Source organism: Aethalodelphis obliquidens, unplaced genomic scaffold, assembly GCF_003676395.1.
Source record: "Aethalodelphis obliquidens isolate GAN/ISIS:26980383/991018 unplaced genomic scaffold, ASM367639v1 scaffold14, whole genome shotgun sequence".
Classification (NCBI taxonomy): domain Eukaryota; kingdom Metazoa; phylum Chordata; class Mammalia; order Artiodactyla; family Delphinidae; genus Aethalodelphis; species Aethalodelphis obliquidens.
Window position 1 is genome coordinate 4,663,804 of NW_020837958.1, and position 25,409 is coordinate 4,689,212.

Genomic DNA, 25,409 nt, shown 5'->3' on the forward strand with positions numbered 1-25,409 from the left:
GGGCAACCTTGGTCCATTGAAGTCGGAAGTGCTTTTTGAGCTCATGCGTGCCAGATGCGCTCAGCAGAGATCAGGATAGAGGTGTCCTAGCTTGGGCTGCATTATAGCCTACTGGGCAGTGTTTCCAAGCGGGGAATGAAGGGTTTTATCCTCTCTAAGCCCCTTAGGGAGTTCTGAAGGATACATGAGGCAATGCAGGGGCTGCAGCCCTCAGGGTGCCCGCAGGAAGTGGGTGCTCAGGAGAGGCTGGCTCGTGCTTCTCACCCCTTCCGCACCTTCTCATGGACTCTCCGTCCATTGTCCAGTCAATGAGAATAGTTAGGAATGCTCCTGTCATCAAGTTCCAGCCTCCTTCAGGAACGGTTGGGGACAGAGTCTCAACCAGGGAAGAATGTCCAGGAGTTGTCCTGGGGCAGTGAAATGTACAGAGCGCAAACACACTAAACCTGAACTTTGAAACAGTGTAACCACCGCCCCCCTCCAGGACTGCACACTCCTCCCAGCCTCTCAGTCACTCCTGCCACTGGGTAGAGCAGCCTTGACGCCTGGCCAGCCCCTCCAACAGCGGCAGAGCCGGAGGGGCAGGACAGCAGGACAGCATGGAGGGCAGGCAGCTCCTTGGGGGTTCTGCTGTGGGCTGTTACCTGCCTCAAGTTGAGAGCCGTTTTGTGGGCTGCCCACCCAGTGCGCCAGCAACTCAAGCTCTAGATCTGGTCGTCCACCCTCAATTTCCTGGGGACTGGACGGGTCCTCGGTATTGCTGCCTGTTAAATAACTTTGAATCCCTCAAGTAGGAGAAATCTCAGTCCCCAGTGGAGGCAAAGATAGGAGATTCCACTCCTGTATGAGGCAGCCTTGCTCACTTAAGACTTGACAAGCAGGTGGGTCTTTGTGTAAAGGAAAGATGGACTTTCCTCCAGGTGGACTCAGCCCTACCCCAGGGCATAGCTGGGCAAGGGGTGCACAAATTGCATTTCAGCCCCAACTTGCTCCGCATCCAGACATCTTTGTGCAGTGCACAGAGCACACAACTGAACATGGCAGCCCTAGCCACAAGTATGTATTGTGTGCTCCCCGTGAGCTGACACTGCAGGAACAAGACAAGACATAATCCCTGTGCTTGTGGAGCTCACATACTAGTGGGAGAGACTGACCACAAACAGGTCAGGCTATGGTGAAAACAATACAGGGTGAGAGAGATGCTGTAAAGCAAAGCTGGATGTGGTGATAAGGAGGGACAGGCTTGGAGGAGGGACTTAATTTAGAGCTGGTGGAGGTGGGGGTGAGTGGTTTGCGGGGAGGAGTTGGGGGCCAGAAGCCAAACCCAGAAAGAGTTCAGCCTGTTTGAGAAGCAGGTTGCTCAGTGGCTGGAAAGGGGTTTGGGGGCAATGTCAGAAAGATGAGCAGGGCCAGGCTGGGCAAGCACTTATCGGTCACTGCAAGGAGTTTGGATGTCTTGCAAATGTCTGTGGGGCCACAGACATTTCTGAGGCATTGGGTGCAGAAGCGGAGGGGGAGGAGGAATAAGAGAGAAAAAACTAGGAGGAGGGAAAACAAAGAGGCAGGTGGCACAGATGAGAGCAGTGGAGGGAAGGCCACCGTGATAGGCCTGGGGCACAGCTGTAGGGTGCATGGGGAATGGATGAAGGGGGGTGGACGGACAGGGCTGACATCTCAGCAGGCCCTGGCGTGATTCATGATGTTGGGGGTTCTGCTGCGCTTGGAGGTGATATTTTGCCTTCCCAAGTCATGGTCCTCAGAGCAGAAAGGAGCCACAGCCCTCCCTCTGCCTCCCCTGAAAGCTCAGGTCGTCTACTGTTATTTCTGGGGGTGGGAACAGGCAGGAGATCCTCTCGTGGACTAACCAGAGTGATTTGTGTGTGCAGTTCAACGTCAAAAAGTCCACAGAGCCCGTTCAGCCCCGAGCCCTCCTCAAGTTCCCAGATATCTACGGCCCCAGGCCGGCTGTGACGGCCCCCGAGGTCATCAACTACGCTGACTACATGCTGAGGACCACAGCGGAGCCCGCTGCACCTGCCAGCCCTCAGGTCCCGAATGACAGCCGCCTCAAGAGGCAGGTCACAGAGGAGCTGTTCGTCCTTCCTCAGAATGGTAGGGGTCTCTGCCCCTCACTCTTCCATGGGCAGTACTCAGCGAGGGGTGAAAGCATCTCTGTAGATGGTGGGCATGGCCAGCCCCAGTGTCCGTGGCATTGGACACTGGGCAAGCAGTGGGCACAGCACCTTGGAGTTACAGCCCTTTAGCCCTTGATTCCCTGCATGTTCCCACATTGCGTCTCCCCAAGGCCTCCAACTTTCCACTGGGAAATGGAGAGTCCCTTTCTAGACATGGGCACCACTATAGAGAGGGGATAAAGAGCTGCGGTCAAACTACGGGCTTCAGAGTCATGGGTTTAATCTCTCCCCTTTTATATACCCATTGTGTGACCCTGGTCACGTTGCTAATCTTTTGGGGGCCTCAATTTCCTCGTATATAAAATGGGATCATACTATCACCTGCCCAGTAGGGTTGTTGTAAAGTATAAACATAATAATGCATAGAAAGTGTTTAACTCAGAGCCTGGCCCAAGGATGTAATCAAAACATCATCATTAGTATTGTTTCTATTCTCCTTCTCATCACCATCAACATCAAGAATGTCACACCTTTCTGTGTACAGCACTATGCTGGACACTGGGGCAGATATGAAAGCAGAGACAGCGCCTAACCCAAGGGAGCATGCAGACTTTCATAAGGAGACAAGAAATCCAGCCAGGAGAATGGATCGCTACATGGTTTGTGTGGTTGGAGAGGGAGATGGTGCAAACAGGAGCAGCGTAACTGGCTAAGGCATCTTCTGGCCTGGGGCCAGCACCACGCTGGCCAGTGAACAGGTGCCCCCCCACCAACCCAGCCCAGAACCACAGTGATTATGCTGGCATTTCTTCAAGAACAAATACAGATAGTGTTGGTGGCAGGAGCGAATCCTGGTTGGCTTTTAGCCTCCAGGTTTGCCAGCTCACATTTTAAATTAAAATAAACCCATTGAGGCCTTGAGAGCTTAAGCTTGGAGGGTGGGGAACAATTTGCATGAGGACCCTTGGGAGTGGTAATCAGAATCAGAAGCAGAATCACAGGAGGGCTCCTTGGGAGCCCCAGACTTCTCAAGGCTGGGATGAAGCCAGGCTTGGCCACTCTCCACCAAGGACAGCAGCAGGGTACTTCAGAGTCTGAAACTTTGAAGAATTCACAACACATCCATTTGTTTTCTCTTTCTGGTTCCTCATTCCTTTCCCCACCACAGAAGGCAACAACCAAGTTCTGATTCCACTGAAATCTAAGAGCTGTTTGGTTCAGCAAATACTGACCAGAGGCCAGAGTGTGCAGAGGGAGAGGACACCAGATTAGACACTGTCCCCATGATGTGCGCAACTCAGTCTACTCCCACCATCAATGATTTTCATCAGCCCCTTTTAGAGCTCAGGTCCCGATTCTTTTTTTTTTTTTAATTGAAGTATAGTTGATTTACAATGTTGTGTTACTTCCTGCTGTACAGCACAGTGAATCAGCTATACATATACGGGGTCCTGGTTTTTGAAGCTGAAACTGCTTCTGCATTTCCCAGGGGTGCTGGGTTTGGTTTGGTCTCGGTTTGGTTTTGATTTTGAAGGCTGAAGCAGTCTGAGACCCGAGAGCTCTGGGTGCCAGGCAAGCCCCCTCTGACACTGTCCATGTGCTGCCCTTGGAAGCCACCCGGGGCCTGGGTGGGTGTTTGTTTGGCTTTACACGTTGCGCTCACATCCTGGTCAACCCATTCCTTGCTTAGACACACCAGGGAGAGTCTTCACTACTTGCAGGAACCCAATAATGAACCATTTTGGAAATTAAATACTCTTTTATATTTCTGCCCTTCAAATTAGTCCTGAAAATCAAAAAAAAAAAAAATTAAATTCCAGTTTGCTACAAGTGGAGTCTCCTCAGCTGCTGGATCCTTTCATTCTCATTATGCCTGACTAATGAGAATCTTCCAGATGTTTGGCTCCTGTCCAAGTGAGGGGCAGAGTGAGCAATATTTGTAGTTTTCAGAACTTCTGAATTAAATTCATTCATTCAGCAAGTATTTACTGAGCATGCTCTAAAGTCAAATCCACTATCTCCAGCCTTGCCCTCCAGTATCTACTCCTGCCTGACTAATTCTCTGACATTTATTTCCAGCCATGAACTCCTGGGGAGCAGGGATTGGACTCTGTGAGAGAGATGGAGCTGGAGATGGGCTGGGGAATGATTTGCTTGAAACAGGATGATCAGGACCACACAGTCTGTGACAGTTTCCCCTGCTGAAAGCTCACCAGGGGCCAGGCCCTGGGCTAAGTACTTTTCTCACTTTATTTCATTTAATGCTCACAGGAACTCCAGGAAGAGGGAACCGCTATCATTCCCATTGTAAAGATGAGGAAACTGAGGTTCAAAGAAGTCAAGTAACTTGTCCAGGGTCACATAACTATTATGTAACAGCTCATGTCTGACGCCAAAGCCCATGTCTTGCCCACTGGGCTGTGATGGTCCCTTGAATGGTAATGCCCGGGACCACAGATGGTCCCCTGGTGCAGCCACCATGATTTTGCACCTGGTTAGGAAGCTTTGGGTTTGGATTTGTGGCAGAGATGGAAAAGGCATGATCTGGAAAACAGGACCCCAGCGTGGGTGGGAGTAATGGCTTTACCTTCTTAACAGGTGTGGTGGAGGATGTCTGTGTCATGGAGACTTGGAACCCAGAGAAGGCTGCCAGATGGAACCAAGCTCCCAAACTTCACTACTGTCTGGACTACGACAGGCAAAAGGCGGAACTATTTGTGACTCACCTGGAAGGTATGTTCTTAGCTGACTTTCACGGCCTTCGGTGTGCTTGTCTCCCCAGAGCATCTGTGGCTGGAGGTAGCACTGGGTACCAGATTAGCACTCTGTAACAAACAAGACCCTGACGTGTGTGATGCTCAGACACACAGGGGTTTTTCCTGTCTCTCATATACCAGTCCAAAGTGGAGATTCCTGGTTGGTGGACATCTTTCCTCCAAATAGTGATTCAGGGACTGGGCTCCTTCCACTGAGGCCTCCTTGTCATCTGTATCTAGCAGGTGGAAGGATGGGGAGAACAGGGAGAGCGCACAACTGTTCCTTAAAAGCTGTATCCTACATAAGGTATGCATCACACCTGCTCACTTCCCATTGGCTGGAACTTGGTCACATGACCACTGACTGCAAAGGACGCTGGGAAATGTGGCCTAGCAGGTGCCCAGTTAAAAGAAGGGAATGGGTTTTGGTGAACAGCTAGTCGTCTCTGCCATAGATGCCTTTGACATTGGACAGGGCCTGTGCTAGACACAGAGGGTATTCTGAATAGTCAGCAAAGCTTTTGTAGTCCTAGAACTAGGTAGTCTTTCCTACAGGGTCAGGATGTCCCTGGTCTCCCTACCCTGACAATTCACTTTACCATCAGCAAACAAAGCCAAGACTTTGCAAAGGAAACGGGGCTAAAAATGCACTATTCTGGGGCTCCTGGAAGCTAGAAGCTGGGGAACCAATAAATTGGAATTTTGTACTTAATTTTATTTTTTTGAGGGTGTGTTTTTCGTTTTTACTTCTTTTATGATTTTTTTTAGTGTTTCATATACTTTCTTATATTTGGACTTCACAGTAGTCCCATTTTACAGTTCGGAAACTGAAGTCTAGCAACGTCAGGTGACTTGTCTAAGGTCACTCCAGCTAACTGGTGCCAGGGCCAGGACTAAGCCCAGTTCCCCTGAAGCTCAGTGCAGGGCTCTTTCTATTAGGACACATGGCCTCAGTCCTTCATCTTCTCTGCCTGGGTAACGCCGGCTACCACTTCTCAAATTATCACTGAGGAACCAGTCCTAAAAGCTCCACAGGTGCAAATTTCCACAAGGGGAAGCCTTAAAAACCCCAAAGTTCAGAATGCAAGACAGCAGTCATGAGGTAGCGGCCAAGCGATTTATATCACAGGTAGTTGTGTGGTAAGTATTTAGTGTAGAGAGCAAACGAATTATGGAATCAGCAGCAAGATGAATGAAAATCATCCGCAGTTTGTGGGCCCTGGCGCCTTGGGGAAATCTCAGAGTCATGAGGAAGATCTCCCATTTCTAAATGTCTTACTGAAAGGCGATTCCACGAAGCCAGTGTCATCAGCCCCTGCGGGATCTTTCAGACGCCCGAGGTCATGACGACTAAGCCGGATTCTGCAGCTCACAGCAGGGCCCTACTTCTCCCTTCCCCTGGTCCTCATAAGCCCTACATCTGGCTGCTTTCTCCCCGGCTGCAGCTGTGACCAGTGACCATGACGGAGGCTGTGACTGCTATATCCAGGGCAGCGTGGCCAACACGATGGGCTCCGTGGAGGCCCAGACGGCCCTGAAGAAGCGGCAGCTGCACACCACGTGGGAGGAAGGCCTCGTGCTCCCCCTGGCAGAGGGGGAGCTCCCCACAGCGACCCTGACACTGACCCTGAGGACCTGCGACCGCTTCTCTCGCCACAGTGTAGCCGGGGAGCTGCGCCTGGGCCTGGATGGGGTGTCGGTGCCTCTGGGGTCTGCCCAGTGGGGCGAGCTGAAGACTTCAGTTAAGGTAGGGTTGCCTCTCCCCGGGAAAGGTAAAACCTGTTAGTGGCACATGGGATGCAGGACTGGGCCAGTGCTCGTGGAACAAACTTCGGAGAACTTCCCAGGCTAGGGGCGGGGGTCTGGAGAGGGAGGCGGGTTATCAAAGTAAGGTGGAGTCTTGAACAGGGTGGGGGGCCGGAGCAGACTGATAGCTCAGGACGGGGGATTCCTGGTATCTAGTTTTGCTTCTAGCTGGCCACGCACACACCCACCCCTGGCCTCGCCATCATGGAAAACATCGCATTGTGAGTGAATTGGCTCTGGTGCTAACAATATTATCCCCATTTACAACCACTCTTACTCCCCACGCACCTAGTGTGAGCCAGGCAGTGCAGTGCAGAGGAGCGCCGGGCAGAGCCCCTCTACTCGTAGAAAGTACAGGCCTGAGGGAGAAGTTGGAACAGATGATGATGACGGTGATGATGGCTATGATGATGATGACATCTGACATAAGGCATCTAAGAGGGGCCTAACTGAAGCGCTCAGACGGGGAGTTCTAAAAAGCCTGGTGTGCAGTGGTGCTTGTGCTGGGCTTTGAAGGACCGACCAGGGCTAGGGGGTGTTGGTTGTAGCCTGGGACGGTTCTCCCCACCCCTCTGCTGCTGCAGAAGCCATGAGTGGGAAACAAGCGTCTGCTGAGATGCCTTGCTGTTCAGAGAGAGGTTCCTTGGAGAGCAAACCATCATTCCCCACAGGCCAGGACAGTGGGGGGGGGGGGTCGAGGAAGGTCAGGGCTGCAGGACAGTGTGTGGCTATCGAGGCCCCCAGGTCCAGGCCTCATCCAAGGCTCTGCCATGATGGTGCCTAGAGGGAACCTTCTGGATGACCAGTCTCTCAACCAGCTGGTCAGTGCCTTATCTGAGACTGTATAGCCTACAAGGCCTACAATAGTTACTATCTGGTCAGCAAAAGTTTGCTGACTCCCACGCTGGAGTAATAAAAATACTAACAAAGACACTAATTTTTGAGCTTTTGCCATCTATCCGTTGCTATGCTTCGAACTTTGCCAAAGTTCTGTCCCTAATCAACCAGGCGGAAGTGACACCAGGACTATGGCATTTACAGGCAAGAGAACTGAGGCTTAGAGTAGCTCAGTGACCCGCGTGGGGTCGCCCACCTGGGACCTGGCAGGCTCGGCCTTGAGGCCAGGTCAGTCTGGTTGGAAATCCCGGGTCGTCCTCCGGCCGCTGTGGGATGTAAGGGCCCGACAATGCCCGAGACAGCAGTCAGCGGCGCCTTTCCTGATGAGCCCCGAGGGAGGGGAGAGTACGCTTTCACGCCCCACCTGCTCCACTTCTTGCTAGGATATCTTCTTCACCTTATCTTCCTCTCTTTCCCAGCCTCAGCAAATTGATAAACACTGACAGCCACTGTCAGCTGGACCCTGGCTGTTCCCGAGCACACTCTCTAATTAGTGTGTGATTTGGGACTTGTGTGGAAGCACAGCCTGGACCCCCCGGGGAAGAGGAACCCGACACTTTGGTTTGTTCAGCTGGTAGACCAGCTTCCTCAGGAGATGGAGGGGCTCCACCCCAGGGCTTCGGAGAGTCTGGTGCTGCTTCCCAATCGTAGAAATGCAGCCTATCTGGGCAGAAATCCCAGGCACCTAACCTGTTTCCATCCTTTCCCCTAGAAGAACAAAAGAGATTCATTCATTCCACAAATACTTTGCCCGGTTCCCACCATGTGCCAGGTCCAGTGCTGGGAGCTGGGGACACAGCAGTGATGAAGACAAAAGACCTGCCCTCACGGCTCATCCATCCTAATGATCGTTACACTCATCGTAGCCGTCACTGTTCCGCAAATATACTCGCACATCCACTTGGACCGCTGGCCTGCTTGCCGCAAATGTGAACAATCTCAGAGAGCGGCGTGGAGTCAGAAGTCTGAGATGGGGCTCTCGGTGTATGAGAGCCCCAAGGCCAGGCTAGGGAGCCCCTTGCCCCCACTAGCTGGAGGGTGCGGGCCGATTTGAACAAAGTGGGCGGAGCCATCAGTTGCTGGAGCCCACGTGGTTTTCTTCTCTTGGTCAGAATGGGTTAAAGGAGGTGCCAGTGGTGCCCCAGTTCTCACCGGAAGACACTCAGCCAAAAGTGGCATGTGCGTCACCAGGGACCACGGAGTGACCCACTCCAAGGGCGGCTGGAATGATTCATTGAGAACCCAAGAGAAAGACGCAGGGGTGGTGCGTGCGGGAAAAAACAGAGAAAAGATGGAGAAAGAAAGCGGGTTATTTTTGTCAGCAGGTACTTTAAACAGCAGAGCCGAGGGGGCAGATGCTGTTCAAATTCTCCAGCTGCGGCACAGCCAGCTGGGCTCATCTGGGGCTCGCGGCTCCCTACACAGAGGTGATGAGCCCTTCACGGGCTGATGGGCCCAGGCTGCTCTCATTTGGTCACCCTGTGGCCACAGCCCAGGCCAACAACTGTGGACCTCCAATAAGTGATCTTGAATCAGGAGGCTGGTGCCCATCCCAGCTCAGCTGCCACCCCTCAGTACACATGCCTGAACTCAGTTCCTTTACTGTGAAATGAGAGGTCTGTCCACCGAGGATGCTGGAGGACCACGGGTTTAGGACTGGGGCTTTGCTATTAAACCAGACCCCCGTTCAAGGCTCAGTTTTGCTACTTACTGGCTACATGACCTCAGGCAGTGAAGGGCCCTCTCTGAGCATCAGGGTCTTTTGCTTAAAATGGGAACGAGGTCAGTATCCCTCTTACTCTTGTTGTCAAGATTAAATGGAACGTCTCACCTTTCCTTCTCACAAATATGTATTGTGCGTCAGCTGTGTGCTAGGTGCTGGGGATGGCTTTGCGGAGATGAAGGCTTGGGGGATAGATACTGTAATTGCACCCAGCACAGAGTGTGTCATGTTAGCTGCTACCCTTAATGCCATTACCAAATTCCTGGCATCTCCCAGAATCATTCCATCACATAACTAGCCACTTAGAGCTAGTTGAATCATTCCGGTCCTATTGAAGATATGTTTCCCGGATGAAAGGTGTGACCCCGGCAGAGGGCTGGCCAGCTACTCCATCCAGCTTCACTCCCTAAGCACAGACTGGCTCCCATTCACCCAGAAACAATGTTCCCACTTAATCAACTCAAGAAGTAGTCATTGTCCTTTCTTGATAACTAATGGTAATCGTCAAAGCAAGGGGACAGATGCTGTCGTGTGTGCCAGGCACTGTTCTAAGCCGTTAAATAATTACTCATTTAATTTTCACAACCCCATTGGGTGGAAATATTATTGTTCCCATTTTACAGATGAGGAAATGGAAGTTTTGGAAAGAGAAATAACTTGCCTAAGGTCACACAGCTAGTAAATGGTAAGATTGGAACTGAGACCAGACAAACAATTCTAGAGTCTATACTCTTAGCACTACCCTTGGGCTGTGACCTGCCTCCTGTGGTGTCTCTTTCACTCGTTTTCCTCCCTCAATGGATTTGTTGAAATTCCAAGCAAACTCTTGTAGGAATTTCAGTGGAGACACTCTGTAAAGCTGCCGGTGGGGGCTGGACATGCTGGACGCTTGCCGGAGGCATCAGCACCTCCCGCAAATCAGTTACTGCCAGTGTCTCTGGTGTGGTACCACCCCTCACAGGCCCGGCCTTTTGTTGACACGGTTGGCCATGCTGTTGACCAAGCCAGGCCCTGTTCAGCATTAGTACATCGCATTATTGACTCTCTCAGCCCTGCAGGGCCTGGAAGGGATTATTTTTTCAAGCAGAGTAATGTCTTACAGCAGCCCGTTGCCCCAGGGACCTGATCAGTCAATGCAGTGGTTCTCAAACTCTGTTCCCTAGAACCCTAGGGCTCTATACAGACGCCCCAGGAGCCGGGGGCGGGGGTGATGGAGGTGAGAGGGGGTCCAGGCCCTCTGGCCCTGCCACGTCCTGAATGGCATCTCTTTGATCTGTTTTATATGTTGGATTTGAATATAAACTATTTGGAAAATCACGTTTTGTGGCAAATGAAAAAAACTTGTATTGAAACACATGCTACACAGAACTCTGTACCTTCCTCCCTTCTGCGAGGGTGGAGAAAGTAATGCTGATGGGTAAATTCTTTCCAGGATGCCCGTTGGATACAAGGCTAGTGTGATCCCAGCCTCAGCGATGGTGAGGGAGTCAGAAGGCATCCCTAAATGAGACTCACCTCCTGCATCCCCTCTTCTGTTTCAGGAGCCGTCTGCAGGGACGGGAGAGGTCCTTCTCTCCATCAGCTACCTCCCGGCTGCCAACCGCCTCCTACTGGTGCTGATTAAGGCCAAGAACCTCCATGCTAATCAGTCCAAGGAGCTCCTGGGGAAGGGTGAGTGAGGTGTGAGAGGGGAGCTAGGGCCCCCTCCCACCGCGAGGGGGGGTGGCACCTGGGAGGCAGTGGGCACAGGTGAGCAGGGATGTGGAACATGAGTGCGTTTGTGGAGTCAGCCTCAGCTGTGTCCTCCACCCCAGACATACAAACCAATTTGGAAGGACACACTCATTTCTCTAAAGTCACATGCATTCACTCCTGCGCCAATCCCACCCACTGGGGCCCAGGAATGAGCTACCTGGGGCTCCCTGTGTTGCGGATCCATCACGAGAAGAATCAGCCTTACCCATGGGTCATAGGAAGCCAAGAATCAGACTGCAGCCAGGGAGTGGAGTGTCTGGGCTGTAGGGAAAACTTAGGCCAGCCCTGGCTGGACCCACCTTCCAGGCCGGTGTCCGGAAGCCAGGGTTCTCCCTCTCCAGTTTCAGGTAGCCACCACTCTACTCCCCACACCCACCCTAGGCTCCCCTCTCTTCCCAGCCTTTGCCAGCCTGCCATCCCCACACCAGCTGAGTGTGGGTGACAGCAGACGGCGTGTGGGTGCACAGGCTAAGGGGGCGTCTGTGCATATACCCGAATAAACATCTCTTCAGCACTCTGGAAGCCTTGGCTTCTCCTTCTGGACACCCCAGCACAGGCCCCAAGTCTTAAGGACCAAACAGCCTCTCTTGTCAGAGCAGAAAAGCAACATTGGTCAGCCCTATGATACCTGGATCCGGAGCCAAGTGCTCAGAGCAGGATATAAATAAATAGATATTTATAGCAGCAAACAAATAAAGAATTGCCTCTGCATTCAGAACCTTTGAGCAAGAGATTTTTGGCGAATGAAATCAGAAGAGTTGGTCTGGCTGACAGATTCCTGCGCCAAAGGTCAGAATTCATTGCAATTTCCTCATCCCTTCCAGACAATACTTCGCCTCCTCCTCCGTTTTTTTTTTTTTAAATTTTTATAGCTCCTGTCAGGACAATTACAGCTCAACACTTTATCTCTCAAATATCTCTGCTGAAATAACAAACTAACCACCTGGGGGTGATAATTATAGCAATAAATACAGAGTAACAATTATTCTCACATTGGCTTCGGAAACCCTGACTAATGAAAACACAGTCTGAGTCCTGAGCCTCGGGATGTTACGAGAAAGCTTGTCTAGTGGCCTGTTGGCCAGTCTCCTGGGGTGGAGAGCTCTACGGGGGGTCAAGGCAGGCTGCCCTCACCCTCCGCATGAGGTCGGGATCCTCAAGTACAACTTGCAGAAGAACAGATGAGAAGAACTCAACCAACCAGCAGGAGACCTGCTATCCTAGGAACAGACAAAAACGCCTGGACGGAGAACCGAGGGGATGAAGACATACGGATGGTTTAGCGTTTCTGGGCTGAGTTTAAAATCAAGCTGCAGGGGCTTTCCTGGTGGCACAGTGGTTGAGAGTCCGCCTGCCGATGCAGGGGACGCGGGTTCGTGCCCCGGTCCGGGAAGATCCCACAGGCCGCGGAGCGGCTGGACCCGTGAGCCGTGGCCGCTGAGCCTGCGCATCCGGAGCCTGTGCTCCGCAACGGGAGAGGCCACAACAGTGAGAGGCCCGCGTACCGCAAAAAAAAAAAAAAAAAAAATGAAGCTGCAGGACGTCTGAGCCATCGTCCTGGGCCTGGTTTGATGTGGGACGTGAAGGCTCTCAGAAGGGCTCATGAGGTTAGGCCACCTTCCTGGCTGTACCTTAGCGTGACCCAGTCATGGGCCGCCTGATGACCAGCCATATATATTGTGCTACAGTCTGTTCTCCACACTTGAGGCAGGAGCTTCTGCCGTATCCCCATGTCTAGATCAGTGTCTGCTGTACGGTGGGCATTTAATAGCTGTTGAGTGAATACATGGCCCATGAGGTGGGGGAGGGGTGGTAGAGAGGGTGCCTCAGTGCAGATCTTGAGCCAGAGAGCCTGTCTCTCCATCCCCAAGAGGGAATATCGTCCCACGCCCCAGAAGCTCACTCTCGGCCCTTCTCTCTGTCTCTGTCCCCCTGTCTCTCCCCAGATGTCTCTGTCAAGGTGACCTTGAAGCACCAGGCTCGGAAGCTGAAGAAGAAGCAGACGAAACGCGCCAAGCACAAGATCAACCCCGTGTGGAACGAGATGATCATGTTTGAGCTGCCGGATGACCTGCTGCGGGCCTCCAGTGTGGAGCTGGACGTGCTGGGCCAGGGCGCCGAGGGGCAGAGCTGCCCGCTTGGGCGCTGCAGCCTGGGCCTGCACGCCTCGGGCTCCGAGCGCAGCCACTGGGAGGAGATGCTGAAGAACCCGCGCCGGCAGATCGCCATGTGGCACCAGCTGCGCCCGTAGCCAGCCACCCCGGCCGCCACCCTCCTCGGGCACAGCCCGCTCCCAGCCCCACTGTCCTCCACGACCTCCTCTTGTGCCCCCTTCGCATTCTGACACCAGAAGACAGATGTGTGTGTGAAGACCAGGACCCTCTTCCTCTCCCATCACACTCCTGTTTCTTAAAAACAAGCAAGGCCGGGCAGGGCGGAGACGGGACATTTGGGTCAGGAGGAATGCGTTTTGCTTACCTGTGTGATTGAAGAGACGCTTATCGTATACGGTCTGTGTGCAGGTTTTGCACCGGGGGTCAGGCCAGATGCAGGGAATGCTTAATCTGGGGAATCATGGTTGCAAGGAATGTGGCTTTTTAAAAATAAGTGTGTCAAAAAGGATGACAGAAATGATGTATCCTGGATCATCTCATAAGAATTAGAGATTGTCAGGGCGGATGGAATCTTAGCCAGCATGAAATCGTGCTACAGACCCCAGGCACTAACTAACCCAGCAGTTCTCAAACCTTAGTGCGTGGAGAATCACCAGCAGATTCCCAGGCCCTGTTCTAGACATTCCGAATCCGTAATCCTGGCTGCACCCCAGGAGGCTGCATTTTTAACAAACACAGAGTAGTTTGCCTGCCAAGGTTGGAGCGCCGCACTTGGAGAGATCCCTTTTACAACATCCCAGGCAGGATTTCACAGTCCTCGTCAGGCCCCCAACACCCTGGGGCTGCCAGTGTCAGTGCTGGACATCCTAACTGTTCGTGTAAAATATAGGAGCCTCCATTTTTAATGTCATCATTTGAATTCTTAATGTTTTCATCTGTGCTTTTCAGATCCTGCTCTTGGACTGAATTTTGTGCTTTCTATTGAATAATTGTATTGTTTCATCTCAAAATCAGTTTATGTTATACTTGGGGAGACCTTCCCTGACCAGGAATAGGTGGGATCCCCTGTTAGTTATTGGGTGCTGGTTGTCATGTCCACCAGCATCACCGAAGTGACCCTCTGAGTCAAACGCATCCCTTCTCAGTATACCAGCCACTTGAGGAGAAATTCAGTTTGGGGCACATAATTTAGTCTGGCTCTGTGGAGGTAGAGAAGGAAAGGAGGTCTTTTGCAAATGTGCCCCTGTCCCTCTGTTTTTAGGACCTATCACTTTCATTAGTAAGTAATGAGCAGCTAGGTTTCAAATCACTACCTAATTATTCCAAATAGCTGTCCACATCATTAATCATATTATGAGCCTTGCTGAGTGGTTATAATCTCTGCCTGGGAACCAGGATTCCTGGGTTCTGTTGTTGACCATCCATAAAATAGGACTAGTGACGTGGCAGCTCTGTCTCTGTGAATGATGTGATAGATGAAATTGTGCTTGAGAGCTATAGGCATCCCTGGCTAGAAACAAACTCCGAGGCCACCAGCAGATCATCTTTAAGCTTCATGTTGGCAACTGACCATGCCCGGAAAGCGCCAGAGTCATCCCAGGCATTTCCAGAACCATGGATTCTACATTTGGACTCTTTAATACTGACATCTAAACTCCTTCAGATGTCACCCAGGCCCCTGACCTAAAAATGAATTCCTTTCCTTCAGTCCTTTAACAAGTCAAATCATTCTTGGTCTCTCCCTAAGAATCTGAGTAGAGATATATCAACGTTTTGTCGTTATTTTTCCCTTTCTGGACAGAAGTAGAAAAGCATTTAGAAATAATTTCCACCTATCCCCTGAAGAAACAGAAAAATATCTAATCCCTCTCAAATGGGAAATTCTTTCACGTAACTGGAAATCTCTCCCATTAAGGCTGACCACCGTCTGCCAAGTATTTTTAGACAAGGCATTTGTTAGTGGTTTCCTATGACATGTTTTTGAGAACCCCCTCACCATTCTGGTCTCCCTTTTTTGGTTGGCATGCTGAAACAGAACAAAACATTCCCTATGTAAGCTGACCAGTACTCTCTTCTTGGTAATATCTTCTACTCCAATCTAAAAAAGTCTGGATTCTAGACTTAAATTCAGGAGACACGGGTTCTACTTCCTTATAAGTCCATTCACCTGCCTTACAGTCACACCAAAGGATGTTTGAGGTGAGTTAATGGGGCCCTTAATCCCAGAATACCAACTCCACCCACAGTCATCCTATCATGAGGCATTCATTTCTTTGGATCTCAAAGGTTTAGTGATGGGAGTCAAATGTCACTGCTTAACATGTTAGGTGTCAGCCATCACCTCACTTAACAAGGTTGTATAGAAATGAGGCAGATTTTGCAGGGGTTTTTGCCTGTTGTGTTCACTGGTATATTCCAAATGCCTAGAATAGAACTGGCTCATGCACCCTCAATAAATATTTGTTGAATGAATTGATGAATGAAGACTGGATAGGGGAGTAGGCAGGAAAAGACACATTTTTAGGTAAACGGCATAAAAATCAGAGTCCTAGCTGAGTTCTCAATGGTAAAGTCATCAGACACCTCAGCAGTTGGCCTAGAAATTCATGACATTGAGTATTACCCTTCACCTAATGACAATTTATAGCTCACTATGTAAATGTAATTAACGATAGACGAGATTATAAAAGCCGTGCTTTTCCACCAAAACTCCAGCTCAGTGAATTTTAAATTACCCAGAGATATCAGACTGCCGGATGAAAAAACTTCACTAATCTTTGCATCAGCTTACCTTGTACGAGATACACTTGCAATTTACTACCACGTTAGAGTAATCGAGTCTGTGTGAATGCATCTGGTGGTTTTTTTTTTTTTTGAAAGGAACACCTTGTCCTTTGCCAGGAAGCATTTTCTAAGAAGTGCATGAATCAGAGGTGAATTGGGAGTCGAATCTCATTAACCTGCAACTCACTCCTTGCCTCAAATCAGTATATATTTGTTGAGTGCCTATTGATCAAGACCTTGCACACATCTGTCCGTTTCAATCTGAGATGTGACTCTTGGTGTGGATTCAATGGCAAATCACCCCAAACAAAACTATGTAGAGAGAACAGTTTGGGAGAGCAGTTCTTCAGGGGCAATTCCTTTGGGATGTAAAGGAGTCCTGGGCAGCTTAAGTCAAATGGAGGTGAGGACCACCAAAAGAGAGACCTAGTCCTTGGGATTTGTATTTGCTGCCTGTGTTCCTGTTGTCAATTCTAAGTGTGTGTCTGTTTTGTAATCATGAACCGAAGCACAAAAAGACGCATGAGATATTGTAGTCACATATCTGGTGTCACACTTTGGAGCAAAAATCTTGCAGTGGTAAATAAATAATTTCCAACAGGGTCGCTGCCTGGTGTTTTTTGTTCCCTTTTACTTAATATTTTAGACATATAAAATGCAGAAAAAATCATTTGATAAACACTCGTGAACCCCTGCCACGTTTTATAAAACTTGACAAATACAGTTGAAATCCGCTCAGCCTTTCACTCAGAAGACCACCGTCCTGAATTTTGGGTTTCTCACCTCAAACCTTTCTTTATCTTTTTACTACCTGTACCTGTAAACCGTGAGCACTACAGAATATTTCGTGTTTTTTATTTTAAATCGCATCACATTATTTTTGCTCTACATTAAAATGTTGAGCTTTATCCATGCATATTTATTTAGCTCTAGTTCCTTTATTTTTTTTGCTGCTGTGTTATTTTCCATTGCGTGAATATATCACAGTCCCATTCTCCTGTTGACGTATGTTTAGATATTTCTTTCCTTTTTTTTTTCCGTTAGAGGAAATGCTGCTGTGAACATTCTTGGGCAAGGCCTCGTGGGGATTTAGCTTTATTCTTGAGAAGAAAAATCAGGTGGAAGCTAGAGACCTTCTCTAACATCCCCCGAAGTGGTACTCCCATCACTGGAAGAGTCAGGGCAGTGGCTTGGGGTTCACCTGTGCTCCAGGTGGTGGGCAGGGACAAGGGAACTTCCAGAATCCTGTCATCTTAGGCCCTCCTGGTGGTTGCTGCAGCCCTGGCTTCCAGAAGGGGCTCAGGCACTAAGCCAGGGGAAGGGCCTGAATTTTCAAGTCAGTAGGCAATCAGCCAGGTCACATGGAATTAAAACCAAAGGCTCTTAAAGAGGACAAATGAGCCATAAAGAAAGGCTTTGCTTTTCAAGTCTGTGCATGTAATTCCTTATTTTATATCATATACATATTTGTTACCTTTTAATTACAGCCAGGATTTAAATTTCCATAATTAAATAGAAGTGGGTTTTATCCCACGTAGCCGAATACTGTGTAGACTATGTTTCACAGGCAACTACGAATATGGCTCCTGGAGCCCAAAACTAATATTTGAGAGTCTGGGTTTATATAAAAGAGAAACGGAAGAGGCAAGAAGGGTTCAGGAATCGTTTTATACGGGGCTTCCCCCTGAACCGCCTGCTCCTGCCTATGAAATAACTCAAATCTAGAGCACTGCATTTAGGAGCTGAGAACCTGCAACCCAGCCGGGCTTTGTCACTGCCATCTTCATGGCCCTGGTCACGTCACTTGCCTCTGGGCTTGTGCCCGCATCTGTAAAATAAATGTGGACAAAATGATCACTCTTCAAGTTTGAACATTTTGTGATTTGGGAATTGAGAATTTTCACATGTATCTCTGGCCTCCAATCTCATGCATAAAATGGACTAAACCCACATACACGTGTACCTGCCTTCCCTGCCCCGGGCCTGGTGTCCTGACAGCCACCCGCTCCTCCAGACAGTATGTGATGTTACCTGAGGCTCTGAGTCAGCCTCTTCTCATTTGCTTAATTGTTAATGGAGCCGGTGGTAATTTTCCACCCAAGAGTTTCTATTTTTTCAGAGCCGGTTAGAAGCCCAACATTTCAAGAGCTTGGAACCCTGGCATCTGTTCTGTCTCCCTCCCTGGGCAGATGCCTGGCAAGGACAGAGCCATGCGATGTGGTTGTGGATGGATTTAGGGGGTTGAGTGTTTTCTTGGTACCAGCCTTGGAGAAGGCCCCCTGTGCCCCTCCCTCATCTCCTGCAGGTGAGCCAGCACAGATGGTCCCTGGCGGGGACCCTGGCAGCTTCCCAAAGCCAGAGATGGGGGCAGGTGCCTACCTGGGAGGAGGTGGGAGGAAGCCTGTCTTAGGACCGGAAGCCAGATGTTACCATAGAAACCAATCTACTGGTGGCTTGTCCTCGGCCAGGTGAGGTCTCTTCTCAAGGCAGACTCTGCTGGAGCCCGGTTTCCCATCCTAATTTCCCAGCACTCCTTCTTGGTGGCTCAGGGCAAGTGGGTGATGGCAGAAATCCTGTTTCAGAAACTCAGGATTCAAACCAGGGACAGATGAGGAGAGATCTGTTCTTCCAGCCAAAAACAAACAAACCAACCCTCTTTGCAGTCCCCTTTCCCTCGAGAGCCAGGTGAGTTGAGCTGTTGACCAGAAGAAGGTGCCCTGAGGCTCTCTCTCCAGGCTGAGAAGGAAAAGGTGAGTCAGGCAGAGGTCTCCAAGTCAGCTGTGGCATAGGTATTGGTAGCTCTGTATTAAAAGTCACAGGCAACCCCTCATCCAGGGTAGACCCTGGGATTCAGGGTGAAAGAAGGGAACCCTAAACTTCCTAGCATCTACTTCAACCTGATGTTAGAGGTAACAGTAACGATGATAATGACCCTGGTCACCATGTTGTTAAGCCTCTGCTCTGTACTGAGCCCTGAAGATGTAGACTCAGATAAATGACTTGTCCAAGGTCTCACAACTTGTAAGAGGCAGAGGGGGGACTTGAATCTGGTACCACTCTAACCCTAAAGTTCAGGCTCTGACTTAGAGCCAGTGGCCAAGGGTTTTTATCGGAAACATAACAGATGCGTAGGCAGTAGTTTCACAGTGCTACCTGGAACCGTGGACTCAGAATTGCCACTCTGGAAGGAGCTGGAAAAGTTCTCTTCCCTGGGGGAACTCGGAATACCTGCCTGGGTGGGGTGGAACATTATCCAAAGGACAAGAGCAGGTTGGAGTGGAAGAGAACTCAAGTAAGCACCTCAGGGGCCGCCTCCACTTTGTAGAGAAGGGGCTGGGTCAAGGCCAGGTGTAGCCGGGTGTAAGTGCTGGGGCATCCTAGTCAAATGAGGAAACTGAGACAGAGAGAGGCAACGTGGAAGCATCTGGGATTTCTACTGTGACCAATACAACATTGCTGACATTGCACTTTTATCAGGCAAATGAAATTTACATTCTTTCATTCATCCCTTCGATAAACACTGATTAGGTGCCTACTATGTGGCAGGAACTGCACACAGTGGTATTAAAAAGTCTCTACTTTTCCCTTATGGGCATTACAATACAGAGGAGGAAGACCAGACATAGAACACACACACACACACACACACACACACACACACACACACACACACACACACGATAATTACACAGTTCCAAAGTGAGATAAGTGTTATGAATGAAAATCTCAGGAGGAACAGTGAATAGTGCCTTGAGGGTGGCTATTTAGAGGACATGGTCAGGAAAGACCCCTCAGAAGGAAGTGTTTCAGCTGACACTTAAAAGATGAGAAGAGCTACCGTCCTGGGGAAACCATCCCAGGCAGGGGGCACAGGGTACTGGGAGGTCCTGTGGTGGGAAAGAGCCCAGTGAGCTTGAGGAACAGAGAGGAGGCCAGGGGGCATGGGCAGAGGGGGGCACAGGAGCCCAGGAGGTAGGCAGGGGCTGGACAATGCAGAGCTGATGGGCCATACTCAGGACTTTGGATTGAACTCTAAGAGCAATGGGAAACAGAGGTTTCTAAGCAGAGAGGATACCACGACTAGATCTGTGTTCTCACAAGATCACTGTAGAAATGGTCACATAGCAGACCTTTGGGTCTTCAGGCCAGTCTCCTGAGTCTTCTCTCTGGGGTGAACTTGTCTTTTGAAGCTTGGAGAGGGAAGCTGGGGCAGCTGGGGAGAAGAGGGAGGGGAGGGAGTGGACTAGACCTCCCCACTTGCCACATACTCCAAGCCCCACTTTGGGGAGACCGAGCTCACAGCCAAGTGCAGATGGAATATCTTTCTTTTCCTTGCTTCCCAGCTGCAAATGTGGGTCAAATCCGATGGCCAGCAGTGGGGCGGGGCTGACCCTGGTTCACCGGAGCTGGTTAGACATGGACAGCTGTGCCCCTCTGCTCCTTCCTTCCCACTCCCCCTCCCCTGGGAAAAGAAGAGAACCCCAACATTCTATGGAGACTGTGGAAAGGCCTTCACAACAGGAAGCCTCTGGGTGACCTAGGGGCTGGAAGGGACACAGGCTGGGAGGAAGATGGCGGGAACTGAGAAGGCGGAGGTTCAGAAAAAGGGAGAGGGAAGGCCCCTGACAGGAAGCTGGGCTGGGGTGAGAAGGGGCTGAGAGGAGGAGGGTTCAGCATCCGGGAGGAAACAATACAACCACTTTTCTATATTTTTCTTGAATGTGTGCCCATCTTCTTTCTAAAACAATTTGGGGAAAACATCACTTATCGGGACTTCCCTGGTGGCGCAGCGGTTAAGAATCCGCCTGCCAATGCAGGGGACATTGGTTCGAGCCCTGGTCTGGGAAGATCCCGCATGCCGTGGAGCAACTAAGCCCGTGCGCCACAACTACTGAGCCTGCACTCTAGAGCCTGCGAGCCACAACTACTGAAGCCTGCGCATCTAGAGCCCGTGCTCTGCAATAAGAGAAGCCACCGCAATGAGAAGCCCGCGCGCACCAACAAAGACCCAATGCAGCCAAAAATAAATTAATTTAAAATTTCTTAAAAAATTAAAACAACAACAACAAAACATCACTTATCACCCACCCCCAGACCAGTGCCATTAGCAAACTACTGGGGAAGGACCCCTCCCTGGGGACTGAGTCTGCCAGTGGAGAATCAGGCGAGGTAGTTGGAGGGAGAATTAGAACACTGTTTACCTGCAATAAAATCTGAGATTTTTGTGGGCTAAATGTGTGTGAGGGCAGAGAGATTTATTTTAAATGGTTTTGGTGACACCTCTTTTTGGCCTGATGGGTGGGTGAGGCACGTAAGTTACCTGGTGGAAGTGGACTTGAATGGGGGAAAAGTGAGAACAGCAGGAAGGGACTTGGAAGACCTCTTCCAGTTCCTTCCCACCTGGCAGGCAGTAGGTATCTCACCTGACACCCAAGCATGGGACTCATTCTGAATCGCCCTGAGCACAGGCTGGGAGAGAGGCAAGAAGGCAGAGATTCGACCTCCGTGGGTAAATTTAAATGCTTTTATTAACAATCTTCTTACATTACAAGGATAATATGACAAAAGGAAAGTTTCTGCGTACATATTATGATAAACCAACATAGCTCTATTTGTATCCAGTGTTCTAGGTCCCGTCACACAGGTACTATAAAGCGTAGTCTGCAAAGTAATAACATCAAGAGTTGTTTTTTTTTAAGAAAGAAAGTATTAACATATTAATATGTATGTGATAATAGACTCCTAGGTATTCCCCCCACCCCCACTGTGTTTTTCCTTTGTGATTGAAATGAAACGGTTCAGCAGCGTGGGGGGTGGAGAGAAGGAGAGAGACGGGGCTGAAAAAGACGGAATCAGACTGCTGGCTCTTCCGGAGAGACAAAAGTGAAGACTGAGGGTGCCCCGAGGGCAGCCTGGCCCTTGTCTTTTTGTGAGCAGTATTGTAACCGGCTGTCCTCCTCTGGAGGGAGGGCCCGGCGCCCTTGATGCCCCATGGTATGCTCTCTCTCTGAGGTACAGTGCATTGTGGGATTGCTACCCGGGGATGCCCATCCCCTGGCCACGGGTCTGGTCCACCGCAGAGGGAGGAAGGCTCGGGCCGGGCCTGGTCTCTCCTGAGCCAGGCACTGGAGGGTGTTTGGAGGCCCGGTTGGCAGCTAGCTGTGGCTCAAGGAGACCCAGGTGGACGTGGAGGGGAGAAGAGGTGGGCACTGTCAGAACAGACCCTCCCCGGACTGTAGTTATGGGGATGTCTGCTGGGGACTGAGGTACGTTGGTAAGATGGGAGGGAGGAGTAGGACAGAGGTCAGGGGAGGCTCAGAGATGGGAGATAAGCGCCTTTGAAGGCCAAAAGGCAGAGGCTGGTCTAGAGAACAGAGGATGCCACTGCCCTCCGTCTCCCATCATCTGTAGCCCCATCAGCCCCTACCTCCCTACCTCCCGGGGAAAGAAACGATCGAGAGAAACCTGGAAGTGAAACGGGTTTCTGATTCTGTCAGGGCTGCACAAGCCCTTCGTCATGCTGCCAGTGGCACCAGTGCCCCCTCAGGCCCCCAGACATCCCTGCCATCTAGGGGTGGGAGCAGGGACAAACTGAGGGAGGCGCCCTCCCCGGAGGAAGTGAATGAGCTTGGGGCATCCGGCTTAGCCTCTGCCTCGAGTCACAGAATCAGAACAGTGTACGTGAACTAAACCTGCCTGTTACGGTGTCGGTGGGGTGAGGGGTCGCTGGGCCTCCGTGCAAGAGAGGGAAGAGCGTTGACCTGAGTACAGCCAGCAGCAGCTGTGCAAAGTGGGCTGGGCCAAAGCCCTCCTTCTGAACTTGAGTTGCTACTGAATTTATGAGTGTGCGGATATGTCTCTCTCACCCTTCCCCGTTAGCTGATTCCCCCTGCCCTGGCCAGAAAGCCTCTGGATGGTGGGCAGCGCTGGCTGGCCATGCTGCCCTGGCAGACAGCGATGGAGTGGGTGAGGGAGGCCAGGACGGCTGTAGTTCAGAGGTTTGGCCTCTAGGGGCAGCAAAAAGCATCTAAAGGGGGAGCGGGTGGCATCTTTCCTGGACCTCTCTTGGTCCAATTTGCACCTTTCCTATGGCCACAAATGCTGCTTATTCCTGTGAGGGGGAGGGTATTTGGGGAAACTGTGCAGTGGTCCCTCCACCAGGGGTCAGAGACCACATCCTACTGCCAAGCAGCAGTGACCACCCAAGCGTAGGCTTGTGGGGGGCGGGGACTAAGAGGGCACTCCACGGGGAGCTCAGGGGCTGAGTATCTCCTTCCAACCTCAGACCAAGCCTGCGGGAAAGAAGAGAAAGTGCACGGAGAGGGTCAGGGCCCGGCTCCCCTCCTCTTCAACACTCCGGGTCTCGGAGGCCCCGTTCCCAGCTGCCTGCTCAGCTTCCCCGGCCCCCCCGCAAAGGCTCTGCCTCCTCCCTCTTCTCAAGCGACAGGCTTTCCCGCTGCTCTCCCAGCTCTCTATAGACTCTATTTTTATATCTATTTAAACATAGAAATGTATAAATATATAGGATATTATTCATAGATATATAGACGGGATTTAATCTCTTACTCTGTGTGTATACGTACTGCATATGTCCATATATACAATATATATGCTGTAGCATTTGTATCATACACTGCACATACCCCTGCTTCCATGCGCTCTCCTAGGGAGACTGGATTGCATAGGTATTTCCAGGGCGATACCACTTGAAGCGATGGGGGGATGGGGAGAGCCAGACCGAAGAGGAGGGCCGTACCATTTTCCTCCCAAAAGGGCACTTTTCCTCCCTCTGGCTAACACACAAAGATCACCTCAAAGTCTTCTTAAAATATCACAGCTCCATCCACTCACCTAAAGCACCATGTCCACAGATAGTAGAGAGAGGCCTTCCTCCGAGCAGGAGAAGGGCCCTGTGTATCTCTGGACATAATCTTCCCTCCTCGAAGCTGGAGGAGGGAGCCAGCCTAGAACCCATGACCCACGTTCCCCAGGAGGCCGGCATCTGCAATGGGACTGTCCCAAGCTCACCTGCCCTCTGAACATGCCTTTCTTGTCTAAGGAAGAGGCACTCCCCACTTTGGCTGTCCCGGGCTGGCCTGGCTGGGCCTGCTGCTTGAACGGGCGAGGGGATCCAGAACCTTCTACCCAAACTGGGTGTAGGGACCAAGACAGAACACAAATTCGACTTGGAAATCCACCCAGACCGGAAACCACAACCAGCTCTAGATACAGAATTCCTGTTCCTAGGGGGGTGGGAGAACAAACAAAGCGGGGAGGAATCTAGAAGTTCTCTTTCAACCCCCAAGCCACTTCCTGGGCCCCATGAGGCTCCAGGTGAACGGCTAAAACGATGCCCGCCCCACAGCCCAAGCTGGGCCACGTCTGATCCATTTCAGTCTCTCCACGATCATTTTCAGCACTCTACATGCTTTCGCCTGTTTTCTCCTTCTTGATAACACTTCTAAACAACTGGAAAATATTTAAACATCATCTTAAATAATTACAAGCTCCTTTCTCCACATCAGAGCGTCAACATAAGCAAGTCAAGGAGAGGGGCCTCAGCAAGACAGCTCAGCATGGAAACGGGTAGCAGGGGTGGGCTGGAGACCTCCAGCTGCCCTAGATTCAGGGCCCAGCACCGAACGCGACCAGCCAGGGATCCAGGACGTCGAGCCTGGTCTCATCCTCCCGTGAGGATGAGGAAATGAGGGTCTGCCCAGCACCACAGGATGCTGCCCGCAGCCATGGAAGAAAAAAAAAAAAAAAAAAAAAAAGCTGGTGTCGTGGATGCCCGGATTCTCACATTCAACCAGGCAGGCGAAACTCGGAAATTGGGACATGGCAAGAGTTACAGACAGGGCTGGGCTGTCCTTGGGTCTCACAGATAGGTACAAAATGGCAATGGGTCTTTTTTTTCCTCCACTGAGGAAAAGCAGACCATTTTAATCACAAGGGCTTCTGGCTCCCGAGCTCTGCGATGTCTCTTTGGCACAATTGGCCACGAACCTGATCTCACTTCCCGCCCCCTCCATGAACCGAAGAAAGTCACTGATCAGCCAACCCAATGAGGACAAGTTTCAATTCTAGAGACACAGACCTTTCATTCTAAGCCAATGGTCGTCACTCCTAAGCCAGGGGCTGAGTTTAAGGGCTCTGTCTCGTCCGAAGGGACGAGGATGCAAGGACCGCCTAGCCACAGCTTTTTGTACTTATCAAAGGGAGGTTAGACTGCCCAAGCATGCGGTTCCCTGGGCCAAACCCCGAGGGTCCCCACAGTCCAAGAGTTCTTCTCAAGGACGCAGAAGAGTGGAAACGCCAGGGATGGAAATCATGGGTAATTGCATGCAGCATTCACAGGATAGAAACACTGGAGCCTCCAAGGGGTAAAGACTCTGTGTCAATTGCAGTGGTGTGTCACCCAAATTGCTCCCTGTCCCAA

The 25,409-nt window shown here is 50.8% G+C and overlaps 1 protein-coding gene across 1 annotated transcript in view; it reads left to right on the forward strand.

Annotated features, from left to right (window-relative positions):
- SYT13 (synaptotagmin 13) overlaps positions 1 to 13,323 on the forward strand; it is a 38,772-nt gene extending 25,449 nt beyond the window's left edge. Inside the window, exons 2-6 of the mRNA XM_027115661.1 lie at positions 1,887 to 2,112; positions 4,734 to 4,868; positions 6,337 to 6,638; positions 10,859 to 10,988; positions 13,019 to 13,323. Of these exons, the coding sequence (XP_026971462.1) occupies positions 1,887 to 2,112; positions 4,734 to 4,868; positions 6,337 to 6,638; positions 10,859 to 10,988; positions 13,019 to 13,323 (1,098 nt within the window). The remainder of the gene's footprint in view (positions 1 to 1,886; positions 2,113 to 4,733; positions 4,869 to 6,336; positions 6,639 to 10,858; positions 10,989 to 13,018) is intronic.
- Positions 13,324 to 25,409: the final 12,086 nt, after the last annotated feature.